This window comes from Diabrotica virgifera, chromosome 8 (assembly GCF_917563875.1).
Source record: "Diabrotica virgifera virgifera chromosome 8, PGI_DIABVI_V3a".
NCBI lineage: Eukaryota > Metazoa > Arthropoda > Insecta > Coleoptera > Chrysomelidae > Diabrotica > Diabrotica virgifera.
In genome coordinates this window covers 56,520,435-56,540,253 of record NC_065450.1, presented here as the reverse complement: position 1 = coordinate 56,540,253, position 19,819 = coordinate 56,520,435, and the positions used below count along the sequence as shown (strand labels likewise).

At 32.7% G+C, this 19,819-nt stretch overlaps 1 protein-coding gene across 1 annotated transcript in view; it reads right to left on the bottom strand.

Moving 5' to 3' along the window:
* LOC114339255 (chorion peroxidase-like) overlaps positions 1–19,819 on the bottom strand; it is a 141,739-nt gene that overhangs the window by 58,906 nt on the left and 63,014 nt on the right. Inside the window, exon 8 of the mRNA XM_050658630.1 lies at positions 8,668–8,865. Coding sequence (XP_050514587.1) covers positions 8,668–8,865 — 198 coding nt within the window. The remainder of the gene's footprint in view (positions 1–8,667; positions 8,866–19,819) is intronic.

The following is a 19,819-nucleotide window of genomic DNA, read 5'->3' as shown; positions in this document are numbered from 1 at the left end:
AAAATTGTGGCTTCTTTCCCATAAAAAATACGTAACCCGTTCAATTTCTTCAAATTCACTTTCGCTCATATTTTAATTTATAATAATCAAAATTGTACTTAAAATTATTGACAACTAAATAAAAACTCAATTCTCCAGTGTTGTTATGCACCCTAGTTACTACCTAACAACCAAAGTATCTATCTTGATAAAATGAATGAAACTAGTCAATATGACGAAAATGTTTAATTTTATAATTTATAATGGTATCAATCGTGCAAAAAACGTCATAAGCATGTCGAACGTTAAGGGTAACCGATCTCAGACAATAATTGGAGTCGTCGCTCCGCTCCTCCTCCAAACAATTGTCTTCGATCGGTATAAAACCCTTACCGTTCTCCATACTTAATATACTATTGAGCAAAAATGTACTCAAAATTCTCTTTTGGGCTTATACCGAGTGGGAGAAAGAAGTGTTTTCTTATGTTAAGTTATTGTCTTATATTAAATTTGCGATTTATAATGTCGAAAAACGAAACAACAGAAGAAAAGATAAAAATAGATTTGTACAAATAAGTTCTTGTCTCTTGTTAAGACAACTACATAGTGTAATCTGGAATAAAAACATCAAAGAACAAACAAAAAAATATATACCAAACAATAATACGAAGTACCATGACATATGCAGCAGAAATTTGGATCATAAATAAAAAAAGAATACGTGTGTGTACTTTGTACGCACGTAAAAAATTATACTTCTATTATATGATTTCAACGAAATAAATATACTTTCAATAGGTTATTTGTATTTTATTTAAAGATTAAACTAATTATTACTTACTACTTTCCAAAAAATTTTATTAAAACAATAAGAAAAATTAAAAGAAAAATCAGAAAACACACGGATTCGAACCGGGGACCCCTCCATCTCCGGTCACACGCTCTACCACTGAGCTATACTCCCTTTGCTTTGACAGGTTAAAATATTTCTCATACATACTGACAAATTTAATAGACCAAGTGAAGTATACAAAAATACTTTAAATATGCTTACTATTATTATAAAATATCTTATTCCCGAGGAAGACAAATCCAAAGACACAAAAATTATAATAAATATATTTACTAAAAACACTAATAATATATTCTTTTCACGCACACTTTATTTGCGCTACATAAAGATGTAGCGACTAATACCATACTGTCGGTGTGCGCATGCGCCAGGGAATGTAAAAATTCACCCTCGTGCCTAAAGAAGTATAACTTCAAAAAACCAAAGGAGCGTTCTGGCGACCGAAATGGAATACTGCAGAAGATGATGTAGTCTGACCAGAAGAGACAGAATACCAAATGAAGAGATAAGGAGAAGAATGAAAGTTTAAAAAGATTCCCTGCAGTATAAGATGAAAGAAAACTAAATTGATACGGCCACGTACGCAGAGCAGAGAATACATGATGTGGTCTGACCAGAAGAGACAATACCAAATGAAGAGATAAGGGGAAGAATGAAAGTGGAAAAAGATGCCCTGCAGTATATAGATCACAGAAGACTAAATTGGTACGGCCACGTACGCAGAGCAGAGAATACATGATGTGGTCTGACCAGAAGAGACAGAATATGAAATGAAGAGATAAGGAGAAGAATGAAAGTGGAGAAAGATGCCCTGCAGTATATAGATGACAGAAGACCAAATCGGTCTACACCCACGTAGGCAGAGCAGAAAATATATGGATAAACAAGGTTGCAGAATGGGGCTTAAAAGGAACAAGCAGGAGAGGGCGACCGAGCAGATCATGGAAAAGTGAAGTCGACGAAGGCATATCAAAGAAAAATTGGCAGATGGAGACTGGGAATATAGTAAAAAATAGAAGACCTGGCTGACGGAACGGGAACGGCACAATCCTTTATTGTAGTCCTTTTAAATATAATAAGAATCCTTAAAAATAATAAAATAGACGGTTTTATACTTCAACATTACCAGAGAACGGCAGTTCTCGCCAGTGGCGCACACCCACACCCCCCTACACGGGACACTATATATACACGAAATTTTCGATTTCCTAAATCTGACTGAATTGAAAATTGGGCTAACTCCTATCTTAAAGTTCAGGAAAGGACTCACCCATTCATATGTCAACCATCCATTTTGGTCCAAGGGTATGGATTTTACGGTTCTTCCTATTTAGGGTCAGTTTTTCGTTCTTGTCCCCAAAACTCCCAAAAACTTCTAAAATTTAAGTACGACCTTTGCGTCTTCTAATAGTACTGATCATTACTTTTTCAATGCATGTCTAATTTTGAAAATAGGTTATACCATTCAAAAGTTACAGAGCTCAGAAATATGACTCAATATTTATTTAAAAAAGGAAAATGTTTGTGGATATGTATGTATGTGTGTGGAAAAGTTAAACCGATCTGAATTGTTTTTTCTCTGTTTGAAGAGGGAGTCAGGATCGATTCAGAACCGGTGCAGTTTGTGACTTTTTACCACCCATAAGCCAACTATAGGACTTGGAAGGTACAAAACGGCATATTTTTTGGCGGTGTATATCTTACGTTCAAGAAGACACAGGAGAACCGCAAATACATCAAATCAATAGTGTTGAGATAAGCTTTCAAATGTTATTTAAGCCGTCAGGATCAGACATACACACGGCCCAGTATAGCCGAAAAACTGGAAAACTAAACTTGGAAAATTTTGGTTTTACTCAAAATTTCAACCTACGAATTGCGCCATTAACTGAGCGTTTGTAGAAGGACTCCAGACGAATCTAACAGTGTATACCTCATATCCGGGAAAATTCGAATTTTTATGTTATAGGCTTCATAAATATGATCAAATCTATTTCCTATGGAAAAAACGGTTTTTCAAGCTCAATAATTCCTGTAATAGCTTCAGTTATTATACTTGACCTTAGATGCATCAGATACTACTTGTCAATACGGTTCAAACTCATGTTTAGTGATAAAAATCGGATAAGCCGTTTAGAAGTTATTAAGCTACAAAAGTATAATCCAATTCACGATTATTCCCGAAATAGTTTATGTAGTTGTAGTGGTTACGATGCTAAATTTGCTCTGGCAACGAACAATGGAGATAATGCGACAAAGTCAACAATTTATAAAGCTTAACGTGTAATCGAGAAACATTGCATTCAACTTCATACATTTAATTTATAAATAACTTTGAAAAATTCCTGATACAAGAATAAAAAACCGCTAAACGCCGTAAACCTGAGTGGCGCATACATTATTCCAGCTACAAAAGATCTGATATGAATATTACGTCGATTTTTCCATAATCTTTGCTAAATTTAAAGTAAACGCGCCACAAAAGAGTTTCAGAATTCAAACTGTATCAAATTTACTCGTTTGTGGCGCGTTTACTTCAAATTTAGCAAATAAAAATCTGTTAAAATAAAACTAGAATTTTGTTTTGTATCAAAATGAAAATACACTTTCGCGCCACGTAATATTCATATCAGATCTTTTGTAGCTGGAATAATGTATAGTCCTGTCGCCAGTGGGGGTACAACGGCCTCCTTAATTCAGATGGACTTACCCAAGTTTTTTTTTATGTATTTTGACCCGTAGAACACGAATTTTTTGGGTAAGAGTCGATCCGGATGTCAATAAGATTGTTATAAACAAAGAACTTGAGGAATCACATAACAGCGATTTTTTGCAAAACAAAACATTTTTTTGTATTTTTTGGGTCATTCTAAACAAAAAATGTTTTTAAAAGTTTTTTCGTATGATGCATAGTTTTCGACATAAATGCGGTTGAACTTTCAAAAAATCGAAAAATTGCAATTTTTGAACCCGAATAACTTTTGATTGAAAAATAAAATAGCAATTCTGCTTACCGCATTTGAAAGTTCAAGTCAAATTCTATAGGTTTTGATTACTTTTATTGCTAAAAATTAATTTTTTTATTGTTAAACAAAGCTATAAACACATACTGATTGAATGATGTTTTCAATGCATTTCTCATTTGAAATCGAACGAGTAGGCGCGCAGACATACAATTTCTACGTAGATTACGTACATTAAAACGCATGCATTTGGCACGGGAAACAATATGTGTTTATGGCTTTGTTTAACAAATCAAAACTTAATTTTTAGCAATGCAAGTAATCAAAACCGATAGAATTTTACTTGAACTTTCAAATGCAGTAAGCGGAATTGCTATTTTATTTTTTAATAAAATAAAAAGTTATTCGGGTTCAAAAATTGCACTTTTTCGATTTTTTGAAAGTTCAACCGCGTTTATGTCGAAAACTATGCATCCTACGAAAAAACATTTTTTGGTTAGAATGACCCAAAAATACAAAAAAAAATGTTTTGTTTTGCAAAAAATCGCTGTTATGTGATTCCTCAAGTTCTTTGTTTATAACAAACTTATCGACATCCGGATCAACTGTTACCCAAATAATTCGTGTTCTACGGGTCAAAATACATAAAAAACTTGGGTAAGTCCATCTGAATTAAGGAGGCAGTTGTACCTCCCCCCCCCCCCCTGGCGACAGGACTAGTATGCGCCATTCATTTTTACGGCGTGTAGCGGATTTTTATCCTTGTGTGTTTTAACTGGAACAATACTAAATTCACAATAGAAAATAACAACAGGTAACAAAAATTTAAAAACAGAGAGACCCATTAGACATGCTGGATATTAAGCGAGCTATTTGATTTTGGTATATGGAGTTTAAGATATCAACAGAACAGTCATAGTTTCTATATCTTGCAGGGAAACGATAAGGGGATGACGAAGTCTTAATTGTCTACCGAAAATATTCTATACGTAGTCAAAGGGGTTCATGTCGGGACTGTGAGGGGGTCAATTCAATATTTGAATATTTACCTCACAAAAATGAAAACTTTTGTAAATTTAAATAATTTTGTATAAATATATAATTCGATTCGTTAAAAAATATATAGATGTGTAAATTACACTTTATTTGTCCTTACCAAATTCAATTATAGTTTTAAAGTTGGAAGAAATAAATATGTAAACATGATAAAAACAGAATTTTTCAAACTGTTTTTTCAAACTGTCATATTTTATTTAACAGAACTTATATAACTGCAAAGATAAAGAAAAATTTCACATATAGTTTTAATTCTATTACTCCAGGGAAATAAGGCTTTTGTCGGGACACTTGAGCAGCCAGGTTGCAAATGGGTTTTTTGGGTACTATACAAAAATGCCCGTCACAGTTCGGACGAGAATTTTAGTTATTAACAAATAAGGGTCAAAAATGGCAGTTTTTTCGTTTAAATCGCTACAGGTAAAAATAGGATAATTAAATATTTTATTTATAGTATTCTTCTTGAAGTAGATGAGCCAGTGTTTAAAACGGCAGTTTTTTATTTTGGTCAGATCATTTGTTGCTTCGAAAATTGCAAAATAAAACTTAAATTTCGAAAATAAAAAATTTGCTATAACTTTCGCGAAAGTGATCTTACGACTTTTATATTACACAAAAAGTTGAGTCAAAGAGTCCATATACTGCACAAAAAATGATAAGACGATTCGTCAATTAGTTTAAATTTTATTCAATTTGTTTATCCCAAAGAGCTTCTTTTGTAATGTTATTGTTCAGAAAATATTAATTATATAGAAATTCTGTTAAAACCACATGAAATAACAATAGTCTTGTTTTCAAATTATTGAAGAAAATCATTAAAAGGTAATTTTTGTCACTACTAAAATATTTTACTAAAGTAGAGTCATTTTTGGCTTGAAAACAATTTGAATAGCTTTGGTGATATTGACTGTAGAGTAAAACCTTGGAATTTCAAAAGCTGGTATTTGTACATAAATTAAAAAAAAAATTTTCGCCTATGTTAATTACGGTCAAAGTTAGCCACTTTTATTATTTAATTCACAATTACTTCAATATACATAAAATTCTCCTGTAACAGTGTTAGTTACCATACTACTCCGAAACGGCTTGGCCGATTTTTATGAAATTTTACAAGTGTATCCTATGGGACTGAGAATAAGTTTTAATCTATTTTTCATACCCATAAGTTATAAGGGGGGTTGCCCCCCTGACATTTTTTTTTGACAAAATTGTCTATCTTAATTTTATATGATGTAGGATTAAAAAATACATACAACCCCTAATTTACACTTTTCCATCACCAACCCCTATTTGTTAATACCCATCAGAATCTATATATTTACATCTATAAAATTCTCCTGTCACAGTGTTAGTTGTCATACTCATCCGAGACCGCTTGACCGATTTTTATGAAATTATATATGTATATTCGGTAGGTCTTAGAATCGGTCGTAATCTATTTTTCATATCCCTGAGTGATAAGGGGAACTCCCCCTAACATTTTGAAATGGTAGGTACATAACGTACTCTACAAGACTACGAGTACATACAATTTAAAAAAATTATGATCAAAATTCATCAAAAAACTCTGGAGATATTAATCGCAGCATATGTTTGAAGAATCAGTTTCATTTTTTGAGTGCACGGATTTTAATAATTCATTTCCACCGACCACAAATCGATTTCGTTAGAACGTTATTTTTAAAGCTTTATTAAAAACTCTGTTGAAGTTTAAAATTTACTCAAACTTTTACACATAAACTATATAGGTACCTTCAACTTTGAAATGGCGCTAGTTGGGTTGCTTAATTGTTATAAACAAAGTAGCTGTCAATTAAATTAAAAGAATGGCTAACTTTGACTGTAATTAACCTAGGCAAAAAATGTTTCTGAAAATTCGTATAAAAATACCAGCTTTTCAAATATCAAAGTAGTTTTAATCTACAGTCAATATTAACAAAGTTATTCAAATTGTTTATGAACTAAAAATGACCCTACTTTAGTAAAATGTTTTCGGAATGATAAAAATGACTTTTTAATGATTTTTTTTAAATGCTTTGAAATCATAACTTTTCTTCTTTCATGTGGTTTTCACAGAATTGCTATTACATTACTATTTTCTGAACAATATTATTTCGAAAAAAAAGTTCATTGAAATAAACAAATTGAATAAAATTTAAACTAATTGACGAATCGTCTTAAAAATTTTTGTGCATTACATATACATACTGTTTGTTTCAACTTTTCGTGCAGCATGAAAGTCTTAAGGTCATTTTCACAAAAGTTATAGCAATTTTTTTATTTTAGAAATTTTAGTTTTATTTTGCAATTTCTGAAGCAACAAATGATCGAACCGAATTTCAAAAACTGCTATTTTAAACCTTGGCTCATCTACTACGAGAATAACAGTATAAATAAGATATTTAATTACCCTATTTTTACTCGTAGCGATTTAAACGAAAAAACTGCCATTTTTGACAGTTATTTGTTAATAACTAAATTTCTCGTCCGAACTGTGACGGGCATTTTTGTATGTATAATGTATTAGGTATATAGTACCCAAAAAACCCATTTGCAACCAGGCTGCTCAAGTGTCCCGAACATGGTATATTTTTGCCTTATTTCCCTGGAGTATATCACATTTACAATAAATTTAAAGTAAAACCAAAGCTCACCTGCGAGATACAATATTTTGAAATATGTTTTACTCGTTTAGATAACACTCGTTTTGTTTGTTTGCAAAGTTAATAAATATAAAAGTTCAGCCTTCCAAAATGTGTTTAACTAAAATATGTTTAAAGGAAATAAAAGTTTTCTAAATTTCAGTTTCGTGACTACGTACTCCAAAACCTCAATATAAAATATAAATATAGGAAAAATAAAAATGTTTTTCCTAGTATATTTGTGATATTTGATTCATATTAAGGAGATGGGTACGAACTTTCGGCTTCAATACTATTTAAATGGGATTAATTTTTTTCAAATCCTGAGAAAACTAATAAGTATTTTTGAAAAATTTAAACGCAGAATGAAAGATTACGTTATTACCGAGGGCCGAAAGTCCCTCAGAATGGATAAAAAGTTTCTTTTGAATGAGATATTTGAAATTAAAAATCACACTCAATTTTCTCTTAGTCCGTTAATCTCGAAAGTCCCTGAAAACGTCTATGATGTTTATTTTAATAAGTTACAGGGGTGAAAAAATAAGAGAAAATTTAGTGTCATTTAGTGTGGTAGAGGTGCTTGCTGCACTCTCTGATTGGACCAGAATATGGTGCGGCTGCATTTTCGTTTTGCAACGAAATTGAAAATGAATATTCATTTTTGATTTACATTTTTAGTCTGATTGGAGTACGAAGGAAACCATTCTCGTTGGACCTTTACCGCGCTGAGCAGATGGGACGTGAATTATAAATTGTAAAATTCCCTCATCTTCCTTAGTCTCAGCATCCTTAATGGCTTGCAAATTGTAGAAGCCCTGAGGGGTAACCAGAGAAGGTTCCCATTGTTTTTAGTCTGGTGGGATGTAGAATAACATTATGTTGTTTTATATGCCATTGGATTGAAAACTTAGTCTTTTGATAGCAGTTGCGGCTAGGGCATCTATGCCATTTCGTTCGTTGCAATCCGTGACTGCACGCCGGGGTTTGTTTTGGTTGGATCAGAGAGAGCAGCATATGTACCTCTTGATGAGAGATTAATAAGTTTCGAAACCGGTAGAGGTGCTTGCTGCACTCTCTGATTAGACTAGAATATGGTGCGGCTGTATTTTCGTTTTGCAACGAAAATGAAAATGGTTATTCATTTTTGAATTAAATAAAAGAAATAGAATATTACCTAGTATGATGGGTAAGAACTCTTTGTATGTAATAACTTGTAGCTCGGCAATTACTATTTGGCGGGCTTCTAAAAAGATCTCTTCGTCATCCCAATGAGGATTCACGTGCGAGAGCATCTCAGCAATTCGGTTATGTTCTCTCATGAAGATTGTATGCAGTGCCACCAACGTAATCATTTGATTAGCCCTGGTATCCCCTAAAATAAATTATTTTTATTAGGTACTTAAGTAACAGAAGGAAAAACAGAACAGATGAAAAAAATTATATCTCACCCAAACTATTTACTTTCGCTCTAGAATCTAGAATTTATGTTTCGAACTTTGGGATGGGCAAATAAAGGAATGACGATAGACAGCGAAAACGTAAACCATCTGAGATTTGCCAATGATATTACGCTAGTAAAATAAATAGGATTAAAAATAGACAAAGAATCGAAATGTCAAGTCTTAACCTAAAGGCTGATAAATAGATGTTTTTTAGCATGAGCAGCATTTGGTCTATTACAAACACTTTTTAAATCAAATTTTCCAAATACTTTAAAGGCAAAAACATTCGATTAGTAGGGGTCTAGGAAAATTGGTCGAGAACACTTCGTCGGCGGAAAATTAGTCGTCAACATTTGCTCGACAAACAGTTGGTCGAATGCACAATTCATCGAATGTACAATTCGTCGACGAATATTTGTGCAAATGGATTTTTCGTCGACAAACTGTTATTTATCTTTAGGATAAAGGGATTAGGGGTGACAAACGACGGAATATTGGTTTTTATTTTGTTAACTGGAATATTGTATTATACATATCTGTTTTTTTTTAGTTTTGTTAAATTTTTTTCTAAATCTTAATTATTTTTAAATTTAATGAAAAAATTGGCTGTGGTGGGAAAGTAGACAGCAAATATAAACCGATATTTTAATTAGCGATGTTGTACCGTTCTTCTTTTTGGTGTCGGCGTACTTGCGAACGGAGCATTTCCGGACAAGTCAAATTTGGAGGCCCTTGCGAACAAGACGAAATATGCGAGATGCTGAAGTAAATAAATTGTTACGGAATCGAGGCATTTCCGTACAATGTTTTCGACTGCAATAATCAGTCAATATCAATAAAAAAAAAGTAAAGAAATCGTGAGAATAAACTTCCCTTCACACTTTATCCAAGGCTTATGACTGGAAATCTATAAAATATTTTTTGATACGGTACAAAGAAATTAAATTTATATATTGGCCAGTGGCGGGTGGTCAGGGTCGGCAGTGCCGACCCACACATTTATGGACACATTATAGATTTTTTTAAATATTTAATTTAATCAGAGTTGATGATATTCGTTTCTGTGAAAAAAAAGAATATTTGTGAGATAATACAGACTAAATTTTATTCATTGTTTTTGAAAGAATTCGATCGATCCCATACGTTAAGTGATCCCTGCGCGCTGTGCGTAAGAGACTTTTCAAAAATGATCCTATATTATAGACTAGGACTAATCTGTCAAAAAACGTGTATTTTTGGATATGAGAGGTGGCATTCGGATTTTTGCAGATAAAGTTAGGTGACACCTTCAGTAATAATAATTTACTTATGCTACTTCTCAAATATGCCCGGAACATTAATAAAAAAAAAAAATTTTAAAAATTTCGAAAAACATCGATTTTTTCTGCTTTCTTTGCTTATAACTTTAAAACGGTTCGTTGTTTTGGAACAAAGTCGTAGAGAAATAAAATAAAGATAATTGAATTTTGTATGATATACAACTGGTCAAAAATGCCTTAAGGTATTACCTTTTCTGCAATATAGCAATAAATACAAAATAAGGGGGCAAAATACGCCTCTCGGTGGTCTTTTTTTATAATCTATGGTTGCAAAAGGTATAAAATTCATCTTCAAATAATCGGTTATAATGACATTCATTGAATACCTAGGTAACCAGGTAAACAAAATAAATCGTTCTTAGAACTCAACTCCCACCTCGAAGAGAACAATTGAAACCGAAAGTTGTACTTCTTTACCGAACTTAAGGGTCGTTTAAACACAGCGATAAATCAAACAACTTATCAAGGTCAATCGAGTTGTTGCAACTTATCATTGTGTGTAAACGGTGCATCGCACAACTTATCAAAGTTGGAGTTGGGTTGAAGGTGGTATCGCATTGAATCGCAGCGTCTAAACAGCGTTTCAACTTGTCATCACAACTAGTTGCTGTGACTTATCGTTGTGTTTAAACGATGCTTAACGCTCAGTAGTTTCAGGCAATTTGCCAGCGCCCGCGCCCTTTCAAAGTGAATCAGTGTGTACCTAGAACTGTTATTTTAATGTTTTTTTGAAATGGAAGTCAAGCGAACAGGTATATTTACAATATTATAAAACAATAGTTGTACCGTTGATTGATAAATACGGAGATTGATACGTTGATTGATAAATAAATACCAGTATATTTATCAGTCAACGGTTGTACCTTATTGTTGATAAAAAAAATATTTGATTGTAAAGATGATAATATATTAGCACTAAAATAAGAATTTGTAAAGATTTTAATAGAGTAGAACTTTTGGGATTGTTCGGGAATGTTGCTAAACTATTTTTTTATTGTTACTTTATTTATTTATCTCTCAGAAAAAGTTACTCTTGTGTGCTCGAACGTGCTCTTTCTATATTTTTTAAATCTTTTTAGGTTCTTGTATTTTACATATACAACAATGTTTTATCTGTCTACGAATTTTCAGTCCCTTATATTTAGTCTAAGAGCTGGGAGCGGATTTTGTGCGTGATAAGTAATATGAAAAAACTGTACGGGGATATATTGAATTAGTTGTGTACATGACTTTCCTCAACGGCGTGAAACCAGAGTGGGGGACGAGGGTAGTTATAAGGGGCAAAATCGCGGTTTTTATTATTTTTTTTTTGTGACACTCATGATGGAGATAGTGCACCAAAATTTGCCTGCGTGGCGGGCAAATGTTGTGAAGCGTCACAAAAAAAATAATACAAACTGTGATTTTGACCCCTTAAAACTACCCTCATCCCCAACTCTGGTTTCCGCCCTTGGAGATTTTGCTTAGTTACGTCATGATCTACTTACTCCCAAATTTTGGTTCACTATCTCGATCACGAACGTCAAAATCCCTTATAATTTTTATATTCACCCCTGCCCCCACCCCTTTGTCGGCACACAACGTTCTGCCCCTGGAGATTGTACTTACTTACGTGATGACCTACTTATTACCATATTTTGGTGCACTTTCTCGATCATGAGCGTCACAAAAAAATAATAAAAACCGCGACTTTGACCCCTTATAACTACCCTCGTCCCCCACTCTGGTTTCCGGCCGTGGGGATTTTACTTAGTTATGTCATGGTCTACTTATTACCAAATTTTGGTGCACTATCTCAGTCACGAACGTCGCAAAAAAACCCTTTATATTTTTTATACTCACCCCTACCCCCATCCCTTTGTCGGCCACGCAGTGTTCCACCCCTGGAGATTTTACTTAGTTACGTCATGTCCTACTTATTCCCAAATTTTGGTGCACTATCTCGATCATGAGCGTCACAAAAAATATAATAAAAACCGCGACTTTGACCCCTTATAACTACCCTCGTCCCCCACTCTGGTTTTCGGCCGTTGGGGAAAGTCATGTACACAACTAATTCAACATATTCCCGTATAGTTTTTCCATATTACTTATTACGCACAAAATCCGCTTCTATCTCTCCGACTAATTGTGGTGTAATACTTTTGCAACCATAGATCGTCAGAAAGGACCACTGTGCGCCTGTTGTTATTCAAAGTTTCTTAACCACGTTGTTGGCACTTAGAACCTTGGTAATTCGCTTAGAAAGTTCTTATAACTTACTTAAATGGTCTACTAAATTTCATTAAAATCGACTTTGACTACTAGATTTTGCATAATAAATTTGCAATATAAATGTTTTTAAAAAGTTCAAATTTTTTAAAATCTTTCTGAACAAAAAGTCGACAATTTAGAAGTTGGCTAATTTTTTTACATATAAAGAAGTGCTCTACCTATCTAATACGCTTTACCGAATTAAAATCGGATTATTTAAGGGGCCTCAGCAATGTTTTAAAATTATAAACAATGTTTTGGCTTATAAACAAATAGCTTTGTCTAATAATAAAAAAATTAATTTTTAGCAATGGCAAACAATTAAAACCAGTATAATTTGACTTAAACTTTTAAATGCTGTCAGCAGAATTGCTATTTTATTTTTTAATCAAAAGTTATTCTCGTTCAAAAATTGCAATTTTTCGATTTTTTTAATGTTCCACCGCGTTTATCTCGAAAACTATGCATCCTACGAAAAAACTTGGAAGAACATTTTTTGCTTAGAATTACCCAAGAAATACAAAAAAATGTTTTACTTTGCGAAAAATCGAAGTTATGTAATTCCTCAAGTTCTTTGTTTATAACAATCTTATCAATTCGTGTTCTACGGGTCAAAATACATAAAAAAAACTTGGGTACGTCCATCTAAATAAAGGAGCCCGTGGCACCACCGGAGACAGCACTAATTTGTTTATAAGCCAAAAAATTGTTTATAACTTTAAAACATTGCTGAGGCTGCTTAAATAATCCGATTTCAATTCTGTAAAGTGCATTAGATAGGTGGAGTGCTTTTTTATATGTTAAAAAATTGACAAATCTTTGTATGTTTTAGTTTTTGTTGTACAAGATTTTAAAAAATTTTAATTTTTTAAAAAAAGTTTAGATTGCAAAATTATTATGCAAAATCTAGTAAAATTTGGTGGACGGTTTTAGCACATTACAAAAATTTTCTAAGCGAATTAGCTTGTTTTGCCCCCTTATTTTATATTTATTACCATTTTGCAGCAAGGGTGTTAAATTAAGACATTTTTAACCAATCCTGTTTGATAGAAAATTTAATTATCTTTGTTTTATTCCTATACGACTTTGTTCTAAGATGAATCGTTTTAAAGTTATAAGCAAAGAAAGTAGAAAAAAAAACGAAATTTTTTGAAATTTTTAAATATTTTATTATTTTTTATTAATGTTCCGGGCATATTTGAGAAGGAGCATAAGTCAATTATTATTAACGAAGTTATCACCTAAATTTATCCGCAAAAATCCGAATGCCACTTCTCACATCCACCTAAAAACAGATCCTTCCTGGTCTAATAGCCATGCACCCGATTGCGATTGTGTGTTTTCGGCAAGCTGTCCCCAGATTGGAGATTTGCTTGTAATAATAAGGTATGGAATATTAGCTGATAGGCCACCAATTATACATTTCCCGTATTTATTTGAATGGCAAGTACGGCAGAAACCAATCTGACGAGCGGTGATCTGCAAACGGTAGCAAGGCACGTACCTAAGCGCGCCCGGGATAAATTTATGAAATAGGTAAGTAGGTAGTTTTTTAATTATTGATATTGAAATTTTTTTAAGTTGTTAGGAATTACCATTTAGGGGACAGGATGATTCGGAGGTTTCGTTACATCAAGTTAATTATAAAGAACAAATAAAATTGTTTAACAAATTTTCTAATTTACTTTCTGACTAGAAGACATTTAGCGGCGTACCTAAAACAGCACAGAATGAAAGAATCTATTAGTAGTTACATTTTGATGCTTTTCGGTAGAAGTAGACGAAACTACTGATAGAGGTAACATGTCATTCACAAGTATCAATTATTGTTCTTCGATACGCGTTACGTCTAATATTTTTATGAGAGGTTTTTAGGTTTTCAGACGTGAGTAGAAGCCATAAGACAGAATATATTTTTGGTTTTTTAAAGGACATATTAAAATTTTTTGATATCAAAAATAAATTAGTAATGCAAATTTATGACGGCGCTGCCTTGATGTCCGGTGAATTGTATGGTCTCCAGGCAAAAGCTAAAACTATTTCACCAGGCAAAACTATTATTTACTCAGTTATAAGTCATTAACCTCTTTGACGATTTAAAATTTAAAAGTTACGCCAAAAAATTTTCAAAATATCTATTAGACAAGTTCATTAAAAATTATCCATCATTATTTAATCAAATAAAATAAGAAAATGGATTAACAGGTTTATATGCTGATCCAAATATTTTCGGAAGGTGGGATAAGTTACAAAGTATGTATAATTTTATATACTGCAATTCATTAGGTGCAACAAACTGTTCCCTAAATTAATAAATTATTCTGCTCAAATGTGGGCAAATTCTGCCTCAAATGAACGGGATTTCTCTTGTCTCAAAAGAGTCAAAACCTATTGTCGAAACACCATGAAACAAGAGAGAATGTCAAACTTACCTCAAATTTCAAATGTCAATAGAAAAAACTTTTAAAATCTCTCCAAAGCAATAATAAATTTTACAATGACGTTATAACCCATTTTGTTACTTCGAAACAACTTAGACTAAATATACTTAATTTATAAACAGGTTTAGGTTCTAAATTTATAGGAAAAAACAAAAAAAAAACAAAAAAAAATTAAAAAAAAAACAAAAACCAGAAGTCTCATATGAAATTGAAGCCTTTTAATTAGATGGCATACCTATCTGAGGAGACAAAACCTTGCCGACTCTGTCCCTAAAGCCACGATCCGCCACTGATATTGGCGTGTTTCCACCATGTATTTTTCCCTTTGAGTCTTTGTCGACGAAAAATTCATTCGATCAAATGTTCGTCGACGAATTGTACCAAGTGTCCCAATAAGAATGGCTCTCGGCCATATCTCAGGAACCGTTTATATTAGAGCTTTGAAATAAAAAATTTTATAACAAAAGTTGCCTCAGGAAAAGCCTGGAAACTATTTTCATAATTGTGGGTCCACCGCTAGAGGGCGTAATTGAATATCAAAAATAAAAAAATCTAAATTTTACAAAATTTTCCTAATAAAGGGGCACTGGAAATACGATTATTGTATTCTTCATCAAATTCTGCGCATATTTGATTTAACAAGTTTAACTCTACCTTTGCAAATAAGAGGTGGGGGTGAGTGGGAACCTTGTTATGAAAAAATGGCTGTAAGTCCGGTTCTGCTAAATCAAATTTTGAAAACTGGGTCTTGTTGAAGACAGATCTTTTTCTTAAATGTAAGCGTGATAATTTTGAACCATCCTAATAAGTAATAAGCCAGCTGGGAGGCGTTATTTAATTTTTTTCAGAAATCTAGTTTTCTTTGGAAAATATTAAATACAAGTATGCATTTTTAATCATACTTTATAAAATTAGATTAAATTAGCAATAGAATAGCGAAAACCGCATGTCGATACCTTTTTTCTATCTCAAGATATCTCGAGAAACGTGTAAATTTTATACATAACTGTTACTATCACCGGTAAACTAAGTTAATGAAAAGTAGTGTGCTGTGGAAAAAAACAAAATAACATTTTCCAGATGTCAACGTATAAAAATATAATTAATTAAAACAACAATATAAAGAGAAGCAATACTATTAAAATTAAATATAACACAGAACAAAAAGAACTACTTAGTGACGACCTAAATATTCAAATTGTTGCCCATCATACACTACTCTAGAATACATTATCCAGAGAATACTAAACGCCATTCAAAGCATATCGAGAGCAGAAATTGAGACTGCTGTTCAATCTACTCTTGAAAGAGTAAATGTTTGCAACGAAAATGATGGGTAAAAATTTGAATGTTTATGTCCTCACTAAATAGTTGTTTTTATTTCTTTGTAATAGGGCTTTTCAACGCTTCTCATTTGTTTCGAGCCTCTGTCATATGCCGTACAATCCGTGTATAATATTAATATACGAGATATGAACGAGGCTCGAAACAAATGAGAAGCGTTGAAAAGACCTAATATACGTTGAGAGCTGGAAAATGTTTCTTTGTTGTTTCCATAGCACACTACTTTTAATGAATTATTTCGTTTACCGGTGACAGTAACAGTTATGTTTTAAAATTTACACGTTTTGTAAGATATCTCGAGATATAAAAAAGGTATTAACATGCGGTTTTCGCTATTCTGTTGTCAATTTTGTCTAATTTTGTAATATGGTATTAAAAATGCATGTTTGTATTTAATATTTTCCAAAGAACACTAGATTTCTGAAAAAAATTAAATAACGCCTTCTAGCTGGCATATTACTCAGTAAGTTGATTCGAAATCATAACTTTTACATTGATGAAAAATATCTATCTTCAACAAGACCAAGTTTGAAAAATTTGATTAAGCAGAACCGGACTCACAGCCAGTTTTTCATAACAAGGTTCCCACTCACCCCTACCTCTTATTTCCAAAGGTAGACCTAAATTTGTCAAATCAAGTATGCGTAGAATTTTATGAAGAATACGACGATCGGATTTCCAGTGCCCCTTCATTAGGAAAATTTTGTAAAATTTAGATTTTTTAATTTTTGATATTCAATTACGCCCTCTAGCGGTGGTCCCACAATAATGAAAATAATTTCCAGGCTTTTCCTGAGGCAACTTTTGTTATAAATTTTTTTATTTCAAAGCTCTACTATAAACGGTTCCTGAGATATAGCCGAGAGCCATTCTTATTGGGACACCCGGTACATTCGATGAATTGTGCATTCGACCAACTGTTTGTCGACCAAATGTTGTCGACTAATTTTCCGTCGACGAAGTGTTCTCGACCAACTTACTGACACTGGATTAGAGTATATTGCAGGTTCTTATATACAAGGTGGTCCAGAATTATATACATTAATTTCTAGAGCTCATAGTACGTCCAAAAATAAGGGTACTTCTTTATGTACACTTTTTTATAAAACTGAATAATAAGGGAGATACAACCCTTTAAAGGGGTGAATTGAAATTCTTATTTTTTCAAATATCTTCCAAACGGTTTTGAATACGGAGTTCATATTTTGGGAGTGATTATAAGACATTAGGATAATTAATTTCATGTCACCACCTACCACATCCTATATTAATACAGGGTAGTTTTGGAGGGTAAGTGGGGGTTATTGCCTCACATGTTTTTTTAATTTTTACATATTTTAAAAAAATATTTTAAAAATTGTTTCCTTAGACTTTTATACGCAAAAAAGATGCTCTTGTAATATTTCGATAGATATCACCGTTTTCGATTTATTTAAACTCGAAGGTATACATGTATTTTATTGTAATCGTTACATTTCTTAATATTCATCAAGTATGCTTTGGAATTGACACTTGTGTTAGCAATAATATTACAAATTAATGGAAAACTTAATTAATATTTAACATTTAATTAATGGCGAAAATAATATTTCATAACAACTGTTCAAAATGTCCTCCATTTTGTTGAATACATAATCTAATTCTTTTATTTAGCGAACGCATTAATCCATTTAATGTTACTGCATCGTTTTGTAAATCGGTAAATACTTGTTCAATTTTGTCTCTTAACTCATTTACTGTATTAATTGGAGTGTTATACACTTTTGATTTCAAATAACTCCATACTGTAATTGGATTAAGATCACAACTACGAGCAGGCCAATGAATCGGTGCATCCGCACCCCGGCCTATCCACCTATCAGGGAAATGTTCATGTAACCACCTTCTACAAATTCTTGTGTAATGTGGTGTAGCACCATCATGCATGAAAAACATGTTTCTTCGTATTTGTAATGGAATATTTTCCAAAATATCATGTAAAATATTGTCTAGAAAATTGTAATACATGTTACCATTTAAATTTCCGGGAAAGATGTGGTATCCTATGAAACTATTTCCTAAAGTAGCTGCCCAAACGTTTATCTTGAACGTGTGTTGGAAGTGAGTTTCCATTGTAGCCCTTGGATTTTCTTCAGCCCAGAAGTGCATATTTCTAGAATTGAACATACCTTGTCTTGTAAATGTGGCCTCGTCTATAAACAGAATGTTGCTTAAAAAATTTGGTGCAGTTTGAACTTTATTTTGCAATACTTCACAAAAATCAACTTTAAGTGGCATATCGTCAGGTAACAATTCCTGCACCTGTCGATAGTGGTAAGGATGTAATTGCTGTTCATGCAGAACTCTTAAAACGCTTTGATGGGAAATATTCGTTCTTAATCCTAACCTGCGTGTACTTATTGTGGGGTCATTTATTACAGCATCCAATATTTGCTGTTCAACGTGAACATTTCTTGCTTCTCTACGACGACCAGCATCTGTATTCCTTCTTTGAAGACAACCGGTTTCTCTCAGTCGTCGTTCAGTACTTACAAAAGTCCTGGCATTGGGAATATTTCTGTTCGGATACTTTTCTCTGTAGCGTCTTACAGCGGCAGCAGCATTTCCCGAACATTCCCCTAATACTAAAAGTATGTCTGTCATCTCAGAATTTGAATAGTGTGCCATATTGCGGGCAAACAAATTAAAAATATAGCAAAAGAGACGTGTTAAACAAATTTCACTGTCGAGTACAATAAAAGTGTAGATAAAATAATTTAATTGTTATTAAACGTCACTGACAATTCATAGACTACTTGAGATTAAAGTGTTGTTGCTAACACAAGTGTCAATTCCAAAGCATACTTGATGAATATTAAGAAATGTAACGATTACAATAAAATACATGTATACTTTCGAGTTTAAATAAATCGAAAACGGTGATATCTATCGAAATATTACAAGAGCACCTTTTTTGCGTAGAAAAGTCTAAGGAAACAATTTTTAAAATATTTTTTTAAAATATGTAAAAATTAAAAAACATGTGAGGCAATAACCCCCACTTACCCTCCAAAACTACCCTGTATTAATATAGGATGTGGTAGGTGGTGACATGAAATTAATTATCCTAATGTCTTATAATCACTCCCAAAATATGAACTCCGTATTCAAAACCGTTTGGAAGATATTTGAAAAAATAGGAATTTCAATTCACCCCTTTAAAGGGTTGTATCTCCCTTATTATTCAGTTTTATAAAAAAGTGTACATAAAGAAGTACCCTTATTTTTGGACGTACTATGAGCTCTAGAAATTAATGTACATAATTCTGGACCACCTTGTATGTAAATGAAACATGTACTTTTAACAACAGAGTAGTCCACAACCTTCAAGTGACTCAGAGGGCTATGGAACGGAGAATGCTGAACATAAGCTCAGTGATCGCAAATCAAATGAGGAGATTAGAGAAGATGATCAAAAGTAAAAAATGAGATCCAGAAGATTGCCATGTTTAAATGGAACTGGGCAGAATATATAGAAAGATGGAAGA